The 13646-nt window shown below is 44.5% G+C and overlaps 1 protein-coding gene across 5 annotated transcripts in view; it reads right to left on the reverse strand.

Annotated features, from left to right (window-relative positions):
- ARNT2 (aryl hydrocarbon receptor nuclear translocator 2) overlaps positions 1-13646 on the reverse strand; it is a 148469-nt gene that overhangs the window by 68395 nt on the left and 66428 nt on the right. For all 5 annotated transcript variants that reach the window (XR_014541656.1, XM_083586516.1, XM_083586515.1 and 2 more), the window contains exon 6: positions 3308-3410. Coding sequence is in view for 4 of the 5 variants with exons in the window: in XM_083586516.1 (XP_083442642.1) it covers positions 3308-3410 (103 nt within the window). In the remaining variant the exon portion in view is untranslated. The remainder of the gene's footprint in view (positions 1-3307; positions 3411-13646) is intronic.

Below are 13646 nucleotides of genomic sequence, written 5' to 3' on the forward strand. Positions count from 1 at the left end.
AAAACAAAAGAATCTTCTGATCTGCAAACGTTCTCCCTCTAGAGTGGTGACCTGGAAGGGATCGATTTTATCTCCAGGTGGCTGTTTGGCAAGACTGACCGGTAAATATGACTCACAGAAGTTAATTTCCAATACAGTGGTACCTCGGGTTACAGACGCTTCAGGTTACAGACTCCGCTAACCCAGAAAAAGTGCTTCAGGTTAAGAACTTTGCTTCAGGGTTAGAACAGAAATCACACTGTGGCGGCGCGGCAGCAGTGGGAGGCCCCATTAGCTAAAGTGGTACCTCAGTTAAGAACAGTTTCAGGTTAAGAATGGACCTCCAGAATGAATTAAGTTCTTAACCTGAGGTACCACTGTACTTGGAGAGCGCACACTACAAGGATTTTCAATTAGAGCTGAGCTGGAATTTATCCGAAGACATTTATTTCCGAGGAAATTCCCCGAGATCTTTCTTTCTTTCTTTGCCTTCTCCCCACCTCAGCCCCGCTAAAGAATAAGGCGACTTTACAGAACTTCCTCTGAATATTTGTCACCTCTTCTTTCCCCTTTGTACTGTCCTAAACATCTTCCTAAACATCAGGAAGAACCTTCTGACAGTAAGAGCTGTTTGGTAATGGAACAGACTCTCATGAGGTGGCAGACTCTCCTTCCTCAGAGGTTTTAAAGGAGAGGTTGGATGGTCACCTGTCATGTACGATCTAGCTGAGATTCCTACATTGCAGGGGGTTGGACTAGATGACCCTCGGGATCCCTTCCAACTCTACAATTTTATGATTCTGGAAAGATACAAAATGGCTGCCAGCAGTTGTCATGGCAGGAAGAACCACCTCTCCCCATACAAACCAACCTAGATCCTGCACTTGTCATCCAAGGCTCTTCTCTATGTCCCCACTCCCCCAGAAGTTTGGAGGGTGACAACACAAGAACATCATTACATGTCTTTAGGCACCAGGCAAAAACATTCCTCTTTACTCAAGCCTTTGGCCATTAAATAATCTATAGCCTGGAGGGCGGGGGAGAAGAGACTATTGTTGTTGTTATTATTTCATTATTCTGCCTAGTATTTTGCTCTGTATGTTTTATATTATTAAAGGTAAAAATACCCCTGCCCGTACGGGCCAGTCGTGTCCGACTCTAGGGTTGTGTGCTCATCTCACTTAAGAGGCCGGGAGCCAGCGCTGTCCGAAGACACTTCCGGGTCACGTGGCCAGCGTGACGAAGCTGCTCTGGCGAGCCAGCACCAGCGCAGCACACGGAAACACCGTTTACCTTCCCGCTATAAAGCGGTCCCTATTTATCTACTTGCACTTAAGGGTGCTTTCGAACTGCTAGGTGGGCAGGAGCTGGGACCGAAAGACGGGAGCTCACCCCGCCGCAGGGATTCGAACCGCCAACCATACGATCGGCAAGTCTTAGGCACTGAGGTTTTACCCACAGCGCCACCCACGTCCCACATTTATATTATATTATTTTATATTATATTTATATTATTACACTCCCTAAATTATGTTCTTAATGTTGTACACCACCCTGAGATCGTTAGATAAAGGGTGGTATAGAAATCTAATAAATACTAAATGATGATGATGATGATGATGATGATGATGATGAAGATGTTCAGCACCTCAAGCTGAAAAAACAATGCATGAGATAGAATGAGTAAAAGAATCCCAAATATATTCTGAGGCCAAAGAATGGCTAAATCATAACCCACAGACCCATGGGATGTTTAATTACTGCAAATGCAATTTGACCGAGACAATAAAAGATTTAACAGGCGGTCACCTAAAATGTTTGAAAATTGCAAAATGAAGATGTTCTCCAGATTTGCTCATCTGCTAAAATTAGTTGGTGATTAATTCCTCTTGCCTTTCAACATGCTTTTAAATAATAACATTGGTTTGTTGTGAAACACAAACACAGTCCCCATTTCCATTCCGTTGTGGAATGTTTGGGCCCTAAAGTGCTGCTTTCAATAGTCACACATTAGGGTGACACAAAGGCTCACATTCCGGTGGTTGATTTGAATCATTTTTTTCCTCCTGAAGAAATACAGGGGAAAATTAAGTTCTGGTAAACACGACTGTAGAAAGGATATGAGCTGTTGGTTCTTTTATTAATGGCAGAAAAATGCAAAATTCAGATTTATTGACGTGGTAATGAAAGCAGGCACCAGAGAGTTCACTGAACAGCACATGCTACTCATGGCTTGGCAAAAATCCACCTTCGTAAAATGATATGTTCGTTGCACATTGAAAGCAACGATCGAACCTCTTTTTCATGGCCTGCTGAACCACCAATATGGAGACTCATATTTGAACGGAAACTTGACTTATGATACTGAGCCAGGCCACTTGTCCATCTAACTCAGCACTGGCTGTGCTGTTTGGTAGCGGCTCTGCAAGGGAGGAGAAGGTAGTGGTGAGGGGTTGCTGTTGCAAGGTAGAGACAAGGTCGGAGCAGTAATAGTGCAGCAGTGGAGCCAACCCAGAGTTTCCTCCAATGTCCCTGAATTTTCCTGACCTTGCCATGCCCTCTCACTAGTCCAGTTTGCAGCTTGGAGATGCTGGGAGCTGATCCTTTGACTTTTCACATGCCAAGCATGGAGATAAAATAGAAGTCTTCCAGGTGACCACTCAAGAGGGAGAACATTTGCAGATCTGAAGGTCTATCATGGGGCCATAGACCCCTAACTTTGCCAAGCATTCACGTTCTCCATATTTTACTGCACAGGCTGAATTCAAGGGAAGATACCTATCAATGTATTTGGATGCTTTTCGGTGCCAAGGGTCTGCAGGAAAGTCTGTGGACTTTATCTGCTGTCCAATGAAACCCTATTAGAAGTTTATTTGTTTTTTTAGAGGAACAATTCATAGGAATCCTTGCTGGTCTAGGGAAATGCCCCTCCCCTCGCTTTCTACAGTGGACATCCACGTGTTTATGGGAATCCCATAGGAGGGAAATTGGGGTATTTGTTTTGCATGCATCCAAGTTCAGTCCCAGGGATCTCCAGTTAAAAACAGAGGTGGGGAACCCTTTTCAACCCAAGGGTTCCTTCTGGGTACCACACACAACTGGTGGGCATAGCAAGAGGCAAAAGTGGGCAGAACAACAAATCTAAATTTTACCACTGCAAACTGGCAACGCCACTCAATTGAACTCCACCAAATCCTTGCAGTATTTTCATCAAGTCTACCCAAATATTTTGCAGCTAATCTCCACTGGAGGCTATTCCACCATATTGCTGCTTCGGGAGGCACACGAAAAGCAATGAAGCACTGCATGTTTGAACAGAAGGGTATACCTCATTCTGCATATGAACGACCGCCTTGATCCCATGCACATTCTCATTGAAGATTGCTGGCCCTCTTTCTTCACTGTCCCAGTCTTCAAATCCAAAATCCTCCCTAAGAAGATAGAAGAGGAAGGGAGAAGGAGAAGAATGAGTCACAAGTCTACCATTTTCAGTCACTCACCCATAATCCCTTTTTCTGTACCTGCTAATCTGCCATGGAGCCTTTGTGTGTAGTGAAAGATTCTGGGGGCATATATCTCCCATACATACTAGCAGGAGATAAAGGACTAAAATCAAAACAAGCGTGCATTTTGTAGAACTGTAATTAACCAACAAACATGACTTCAACAAGACCATTATTCAAACCTTAATAATAAAAAATGTATTTCAAATAAAGCAATATAACATTTTTTAATTTTACGATCAAGTCACATACTGGAAAACTTAGGAAAAAACCCTCCCTTTCTGCTCCCAATGCTAGACAGTTATGAAAGTCGTAATTGCATCCATGTGATATTCTGTCACGGGACACCTTAATGAAGCATGCTACCCGCAGTCATATTTTTGACAATTACATCTTCACTTTGGAATGCATTTAGAAGATGCCTCAAAAGGTTGCTGCACGAGCCAGATCTTGCCCTGAAGTATACCCCTGCAACCCCGTGACCTAGTTTAGAGGTGTGACTCAGAAGACTATTTATGACAAGGGAAAAGATGACAGTGTTCTCAAACAATCCGGTTTTCGGTTGTTACATTTCTTCATCCAGAGACGCAAAGGGCCAGTTCTCTCCCTGCAGCTGATGAAGGCAAGAGTCACTCAAATCAAATTCCTCAGGAATCCCTGAGGTATGAAGGTTAAACAACTGATAGATCTTTAGCTGAGTGCAGGATCCACTCTGACTCCCCCTGCCCCAACCTCACAATTTTACAGCTATCATTCATATCCCCAAAGGAGACTGCTAGGTTCAAATGGGGAATACACTCAACGGCGCAATGTCCTGCTTTGGATAACATCTGATTTCTCAACATTTCGTTGTCTCCTGCATAGAGACATCTGGGAAGATGGCTTCATCAACTTCCTCATTATGCAAGCAGGACGTCAGGACTGGACTGTGGGCAGCTTTTTGGTGTGAGCCAAGGAGCCCATGCAAGCAGTCACTAAAAGCAAATTAGAACCAGTGGACAAGCCAGAAGTTAAGATCCAAAAGAAACCCCAAAATATAGGGTCAAACCATAGTTCAGAAAAACGTTCCTCAAGAAAAGGTCAACTGTCTCTTCTCCTTGACCATCAACTCTTAGACAACACACTCAGCCAGTCATGGATTAACATCCTAATCATTTTAGATTTCAGCCTCCCTCAACCTGCCATGATATGGGCCTCACTCCCACTGCATACAGAAGGATGCAGGAAACCACATCAGTCAAGTGAGCGTGTTCTGCCTGGACACTGAGGTCCAGCGCTAAGGGCCTTCTGGTGGTTTCCTCGCTGCGAGAAGCCAAGTTACAGGGAAGCAGGGAGAGGGCCTTCTCGGTAGTGGCGCCCCCCCGTGGAACACCCTCCCACCAGATGTCAAAGAGAAAAATAACTACCAAACTTTTAGAAGACATCTGAAGGCAGCCCTGTTTAGGGAAGCTTTTAATGTTTAATAGGTTATTGTATTTTAGTGTTTTGTTGGAAGCCGCCCAGAGTGGCTGGGGAAACCCAGCCGGATGGGCGGGGTATAAATAATAAATTAATTATTATTATTATTATTATTATTATTATTATTATTATTATTACTATTATCTCAAAAAGTATGAGCTTCTCCCCAACTGCTGAATCACATGTTTGTACCACAGTGCTCTCTCCTCCCCTACTAATTCCCCTCCCCACTCAATTCCATCTGTTTTCTCATCTCCCATTTTTAATTTCCAAGTCCTTTTCACTGGTGCATAGTGAACTGCAAATCAAGAACAAATAACAGCACAGCTGTGTTCCACATGAGAGGCTGAGCACAGGGAGGTAGTAAACTTTGTTCTGATTACGATTCTGTCAAATGACCACAAAGCATTCATCTTTCTTGTGGGCTTCTACATCTGAAGCGCTACTTGAAATGGATGCAAATCCTAAGACCTCACATGAGCAGCATTGGTGCAAAATATGTATTAAAATCTGGTCATAATGCATCAAGGAAATATCAGTAAGGAAACAATGCAAAATGTAAATACAGATTCATCTGATTTGATACCGTTACTTAAAGTGCTGAGTTCGCTCAGGGGCAGGAATTGCCTTAAAACTGGGGGGTGGGTGGAGATTCCCCTATTAATATGAAACTGTCGAAATCACAGTTCCTAAAACAATACACGAACCAAAGCACAGCTAACATGTGAATTTTGCACGTCTCTGAAAGTTGTGGTGCTGTTCTAAAAACCAATTAACGTGGACAAAAATGCAGCATATGTTAGTGGAAAGCATGCATAAAAATACGCTATAACTGAAAAATAACACACTAAAAATGCATTAATTCGGGAAATTTGCTTGTAAAAATGTACATATTATGCAAAATTGAATACAAAAATGTGTACACCAGGAGAACGTTGCACTAAAATGTTGATGAATTTTCATGAGTGCTTGTTGTTTTTAAATTGCAAACTGATGTGGAAATGTAGAGTACAGTGGTACCTCTGGATGCGAACGGGATCCGTTCTGGAGCCCTGTTCACATCCTGAGTAGAACGCAACCCGCATCTGTGCGTCACGATTCGCCACTTCTGCGCATGTGCGTGACATCATTTTGAGCGTCTGCGCATGCGCAAGTGGCGAAACCAGGAAGTAACACGTTCCATTACTTCCGGGTCGCCGTGGAGTGTAACCTGAAAATGTTCAACCTGAAGCATATTTAACCCGAGGTATGACTGTACTGAACTTAAGGTTGGAAAAATAGAAATGGAGAGAAGGAAACTGACAGATTCATCCACACATTCATCCACACCTGCTTCGCCAACCTGGTGTCCATCCAGAAATTTGGGACTACAACTCCCACAAGCATCAGTCAGCATGGCTATGATGCCTGGGGGTGATGGGAATCATAGTCCAAAACATCTACAGGGCAGGTTGCTGAAGGTTGCCTTTACAGTGTTTCTCAAGAAGGGCCTCCTAAAGGTAAAGGTAAAGGACCCATGGATGGTTAAGTCCAGTGCAAGGCGACTATGGGGGGCAGAACTCATCTCGCCTTCAGGCCGAGGGAGCTGGCGTTTGTCCATAGACAGCTTTCCAGGTCATCTGGCCAGCAAGACTAAACCGCTTCTGGCACAATGGGACACTGACAGAAACCAGAGCACACGGAAACACCATTTACCTTCCCGCCACAGCGGAACCTATTTATCTACTTGCACTGGCGTGCTTTCGAACTGCTAGGTTGGCAGGAGCTGGGACAGAGCAATGGGAGCTCATCCCATCGTGGGGATCTGAACCCCCAACCTTCCAATCGGCAAGCCCAAGAGGCTCGGTGGTTTAGACCACAGTGCCACCCGTGTCCCTCCTAGCAGCTATGCTACAGTGTAAAAATAAAGACTCCTCTAAGGGTGAAGTCATTCTTACTCTGGTCCACTTCAAAAGTACAGAGTAATCTTGCCTTTACAAGCAGTTCAGACCTTTTGCACAGTACTGTCTATCTGGAATGTCAGTGGCTCTCCAGGAGAGACAGGTCATTCCACGACCTGGTACCCAATCCACATAACTGGAGATGCCAGGGGGATTGGTAGGATGTTAGTACAGTGGTACCTTGGGTTAAGTACTTAATTCGTTCTGGAGGTCCGTTCTTAACCTGAAACTGTTCTTAACCTGAAGCACCACTTTAGCTAATGGGGCCTCCTGCTGCTGCCGCGCCGCCGGAGCATGATTTCTGTTCTCAACCTGAAGCAAAGTTCTTAACCCGAGGTAATATTTCTGGGTTAGCGGAGTCTGTAACCTGAAGCGTATGTAACCTGAAGTGTATATAACCCGAGGTACCACTGTATTAGCCTTCTAGGTGATCAAATGAACTGTCCGTCACTTATCAGGAAGTATGAGAAAACACAAATTTAACCGCCTACCGTACGGTCCACTCAAGTGAACAATGTAGCAGCAAGGAAGGGACATACAGAACCTGTCTTATCAGCTCCTGGGAGCAGGGATTTCCCCTCCCTCCAACCTTGTTCCACTCACACAAACAGATAATTTGCACGAGTGGCTAAACACTTGGATCGGCAGTTAAATGCTTGTAGTCAACCAACAAATAGGTAAATCCAAACATGAGAAACTTGTATTTTAATTGACTCATGTCGGCTGGCAGCTTCTGCCACAACTATTTCCTAGGGCCTTAAACTTTTTCCCTGGATGGAAGGAGCACCGGGTCCATTTCCTGGTCTGGTACCTAGTCCAGCATGACAGCACTTGTTCCATCATCACAAGAGAGGCCCATAATCAACACAGCAGCTGCACAGCCCAAATTATATTGCTCCTTGCATCATAGATAAACAGATGGCTAATAAAGAAAAATAAAATACTGTCTCAATTTAGGTCTAATTTGTAACAGTGAAAATTGCTTTCGATAGCCCAGGACTGACATGCAGCCTGATATGAAATCAGCAATTAACCGGCTGTCCTCCCCGCACCCCCAAAGTGCCACTGTATGACAATGGCTGGCAAGGTGCAAGCAATATAGCCTGGACTCCGTGCCCCTAAAGTGCTTAACGTGGCCTGTAATTGCTTTTTAGAATTCCAAGAATCCAGTTGTGATTCTGAAGTGTCTAGCCCTCAGGGGGTTGGGGGTGGGGTGGGCAGATAAAGATGCTAAAAGGAAATTGCAGCCCAGTAAACTATTTGTGCGTTTGCATCAGTGGACTGCAGCACTCGCATCAATCCAACATCATCCACAGGAGCATCTGCCCTCCGTGTAATAAATATAATACTGCTGCTGCCATAATTTATATATCCATCTGGTGTTCAATGTATTTTACATCCATTACCTCAGTTACAACGACCCTTTGAGGCAGGTTAATGTTCCCCTCGTGTTGCAGATGGCACAAGGCCAAACTGGTAAAACAAAATGGAAGCCGCATGTTCTGCTCCCCAGTCTAATTTTGCAGAGTTTAGTCACACTGCCTGTTTTTTTCCTGTGTCCACTTCACATTGCTGGCTGCAACTGAAGAGCAGGAGGCAGGGGAGAAATAGATCCAGCCTATGGGCCAGATCCCTTAATCCCCCCACTCTTCGTGGTGGCCAACTCTGACAAGTGGCCGAAACCACTGGCCTGTCAATCACCTGACATCACAACCAAGTCAGGCGGTTAACACTTGTCAGCGTTCACAGAGGATTTCTGTAACAGCTGCTTTGTTGATGGGCAGTGACAGAGGCCTCCTTTTAAGAACTGTGCTGTGAAAAACACATTAATAAGATGTGGTTAATATTGCATCACTTTATGATATTTAATATGGTCAGGCTGATTTCAATTAACACCTATGGATATCATATACAACTTACCGTATTTTTCTGTGTATAAGAAATTAAGTTGTTTAGCTTTTTTGGAGGGTGGGGGAGGTCACTTCCGCTGATCGCTCACCCGTCTGGCCGCCACTGCCAATTGCTTGCCACAGCCACTGCCAATAGCACACCTTGCCACAGCCACCAATTGTCTGTCCGCTCGCTGCCACCAACAGCCCACCCACCTACTTGCCACAGTTGCCAATCACCTGCCTGCATTGCCATAGCTGCCAATCGCCTGCCCAATTGCCACAGCCAATCAATCACCCACCCAATCGCCGCTACCAATCTCCTGCTTGCTGCTGCCATTAATCGCACGTCCCCCCTCTGCATTCACTATCTGTGTATAAGACAACATCCAATTTTTGCCTAATATTTTTTAGCAAAAAGCATTGTCTTTCTTATACAAGGAAAAATATGTTATGAATATGATTTTCTATGGTGATATGAATTACAGTTTGTTGTTCTTCCAGTGTCCCTGAGGAAAGTTTCGAATGAAACACATTGGGTAATTTACCATTTTATTAAAACTCCCTACATTTCCCAGCATCCCTTTGATACTTTTTCTCCCCTTTCCCCACCTTATTTCCTCCCCCCACTTAACAGCTAAGTTCGACCTGAGGGATATGGTGGCTCCTTGTTTATGGAATTCTCTCTGTAGGGATGCATGTCTGGTGCCATTACTATCTGTTCTTAGGTGCCAGGCAAAAAAATGGTCTTATTTACCCTAGTCTTTGGATCTTAATCTTCTCCTTATCATTTACTGTGGTGGAGCTGGACCTGATTTTTTAAAAATATATCACTTGTGTATTTTAGGTTGTTTTACACTTATTTTTAATGTTCATTTTTGTAAGCTGCTCTGAGTTTCCTGTTTTAAAAAGCAACTAATAAATGTAATAAATAATAATAATAGTGGTTCTTTGCCTTACACAGCCTAGTGAATTCATGGATAGAACGAGACCTGAAGCCAGGGATTCCAAAATTGCAGGTCACCTGCCAAACGCTCTCCACTTGGCTCCTCGGAATAACCGAAGAACATATATAAAAGAACACCCAATATATTCCAATGTTCTTTTTATCGCTTTGCAACACTTGAGATGGAGTCCATCCATCAAGAGCTGGGCTGCCCCCTTAATAGTGGGGGATTCTTCCCAATCTGGCTCCAGCCCATCTTGACACAATAGAAGCACACGTTAAACACAGCCATGTTGAAGTTTATAGGCTGATAATAAAATGCAGCCCAGGTTTTATTGCCTAGGTTTCCATTCTCTTCTACAACCCCCACTGGGCAGCTAAATCTAGCTCCTTTTCAAAGTCACCCTCCTCTCTAGAATTCCTAGATTCTATGACACTTCTTCCTAGCACCAAAAGATAAAAGAAGAAAAAACAGGAAGGAATGTAGAGCACACCTACAACAAGCCAGCTTTCATCAGATGCTCTAAAATAGCACATTGTAATTCCCTGCTTCCCAAGGGGAAAAAAAATATTGATTCCCAATTTGGGGGAAGGGCTGCACTTCAGTGGTAGAGCGCAGGCTTTGCATACACAAGTTCCCAGGTTTAATCCCCAGGTAGGGACGCGGGTGGTGCTGTGGGTTAAACCACAGAGCCTAGGACTTGCCAATCAGAAGGTTGGCGGTTCGTATCCCCGCGATGGGGTGAGCTCCCATTGCTCGGTCCCAGCTCCTGCCAACGTAGCAGTTCGAAAGCACATCAAAGTGCAAGTAGATAAATAGGTACCGCTCTGGCAGGAAGGTAAACGGCGTTTCCATGCGCTGCTCTGTTTCGCTTAGTCATGCTGGCCACAAGACCTGGAAGCTGTACGCCAGCTCCCTCTGCCAATAAAGTGAGATGAGCGCCGCAACCCCAGAGTCGGCCATGACTGGACCTAATGGTCAGGGGTCCCTTTACCTTTACCTAGGGCTGGGAAAGATCCTTGTGGAAGACCTTGGAGAGCTGCTGCCAGTCAGTGTAGTGAGTGAGATGGACCAATCTGACTTGGGATAGAGTGCTTTCTGTGTGCATTGCAAGTAGTAGAACTGCTGAAAAACTGTGCATACCTCAAGCTTTAAAATAAAGATTCTGTATCAAAGCAATCCAAATTTTGCAAACTAAGAAACTGTATAGTTTTATCACCTTTTCCAGATTCACCCCCACTCCCAAGATTTTATGAAACTATTTTGCACGATGTGTTCTGCTGTTAGTAACACAAGCCTCTGCAAGACACACACTTCTTGATCCCAGCCACTGCAGAACTTACCCAGCTATCTCTCTGCCTTTACAAATTCTCACACACTTTCAAGCATGTCTTTGTTGCCACTAGGGATAGAAAAGTGCTTTTCGAAATAAAGAAAGTAGCAGGGGGAGTCTTTGGTCTTTCAAATTTCAGTGGCGCCAGGTACAAGGCCAAAATTCAGCACCCCCCCAACCTCTCACCTTCCATTCTGCTCAATTCACTACAGTATATACTTTTTGTTTTATAAATAAAGCAAATAAGCTTGCAGGAAGCCTTTCGTTTCACAAACAGCCACTTCTTCCTTAAATTCTCCACCTTGCCACATGCAAGCCAGGGACACATAGAATCGTAGAATTGGAAAGGAACGCAAGGATCACCTAGTTCAGTGGTGGCCAAACTTGGCCCTCTAGCTGTTTTGGGACTACAACTCCCATCAACCTTAGCTAACAGGACCAGTGGTCAGGGATGATGGGAATTGTGGTCCCAAAATAGCTGGAGGGCCAAGTTTGGCCATCACTGATCTAGTCTAACCCCCTGCAATGCAGGGATCTTTTGTCCTACGTGAGACTTGAACCCACGACCCTGGGCATTAAGAGTCTAAGTGTTCTACCAACGCGGCTACACCTGCTGCAATGGAACTGATAGCATAACACTTAATTATGTTTGGCTATTACAATTCTGCAATGACAAACATAGACAGCATCTTAAAAAGTAGAGTCATCACCTTGCCAGCAAAGGTCCATATAGTTAAAGCTATGGTTTTCCCAGGAGTGATGTATGGAAGTGAAAGCTGGACCATAAAGAAGGCTGATCGCCGAAGAATTGATGCTTTTGAATTATGGTGCTGGAGAAGACTCTTGAGAGTCCCATGGACTGCAAGAAGATCAAACCTCTCCATTCTGAAGGAAATCAGCCCTGAATGCTCACTGGAAGGACAGATCCTGAAGCTGAGGCTCCAATACTTTGGCCACCTCATGAGAAGAGAAGACTCCCTGGAAAAGACCCTGATGTTGGGAAAGATGGAGGGCACAAGGAGAAGGGGACGACAGAGGACGAGACGGTTGGACAGTGTTCTCGAAGCTATCAGCATGAGTTTGACCAAAATGCGGGAGGCAGTGGAAGACAGGAGTGCCTGGCGTGCTCTAGTCCATGGGGTCACGAAGAGTCGGACATGACTAAATGACTAAAGAACAACAATTTCAATTCTGGCAAGAGCCCAGACATACAGCCAAACCATGGTTTAGCTAGCCCTAGAGAGCATACAGAAGCATTCCAGCAGGAGGTGGAGAACTGCCTTAACCATGGTTTGCCGGTCGCAGACATTAACACTTTGCCTCCATCAGCACAAATAGCTTTTGGCAAACCACCTTCAAGCCATGGTATCCTAGCCTAGTTTTCAGCCAACCTTTAGCAACAACAGAGGAAAACCAACCAGGGTTATACAGGATTTCTGTAAAACAGTCCTTAATCTGTGTAGAAAAATCACCCCACCTTCTGCAGCAGAACTCAGTGTCCTAGTACCTAACTACAAAGAAAGAAAAGGAAGCTCAATCTCCCATCAATTAACCTGACGCATCTCAACCCTGCACCCTCCTGATCTTCTGCCCTCCAGCTTTCCCTTCAGTTGATATAAGAAAACTGACAAATTAGTTTGGTTTGGACAAGATAACAAAAGATGGCTTTGTACTCCAAGAAAAATACTCCACAGGCTGCTCTGAAAAGACAAACAGAAAACAGGAATGAAAGCTACCAGAAGAATCTTGGTAGGATCCAAAAACATATTTCTCTTGGTGCAAGAAGAAAAGGTGGGGAAGTGGGAGAGGGGAACCCCCAAGACGGAGATGTAGCAAAACAAGAGGAAATGGTCAAAAACGGGAGCAAAATGTTCACCAACAAACATTATCTGATGTGGTTCCAATTAGAAGTGGACCTCTGGTTCAAAGGCTGGCTGGACCAAAGTACTAATTGACATCTGTGCTTCTAAGAAACATTCTAGTAACCTTCAAAAACACGTCTTGTTCTTAGTCGCTTGGACAATGTCTAGCAAGAGAGCAGGGCAGGAAAACAGGGAGCTTCCAAAGCAGAAGAGAGGAAACTTTTTCTGCCCGAGGGTCAATCTCTTCTGGACCACCTTCCGGAGGATACATCCATTGGACAACCTAATCCAGAATCAGCCACATGGTATCCTCCAGATGTTGGAAGACTCCCATCAGTCTCACCCAGAATGGTTGAGGGATGATGGTTAGGGATGATGGAGGGCAACACATCTGTTGGCTATCCCTGACCTAATCTCATGGGGCAGATACGTAGTTCCACATACAGGCTACTTTGGTGATAGTGGTGGTGATGTGAGGTTAATTTGCATCCTACTTATTCATTACTGCATGCAAATCTGAATGTCTTGTCTCTAATTTGATAGTTTATAAGCTTCTCTACAATCATAATGAGCACCCCAAAAGATCATCCCAAAACGACTTTAGTTTTGAAGTAGATTAAAGCAGTTGCATGAGAAGAAAATGTAGACATTTACACTTGCCTAGAGAAAAATGAGTGGTGCCGTGGTCTAAACCACAGAGCCTAGAGCTTGCTGATCAGAAGGTTGGCGGTTCAA

Source organism: Podarcis filfolensis, assembly GCF_964270895.1.
Source record: "Podarcis filfolensis genome assembly, chromosome: 14".
In the NCBI taxonomy this organism is placed as follows: Eukaryota; Metazoa; Chordata; class Lepidosauria; order Squamata; family Lacertidae; genus Podarcis; species Podarcis filfolensis.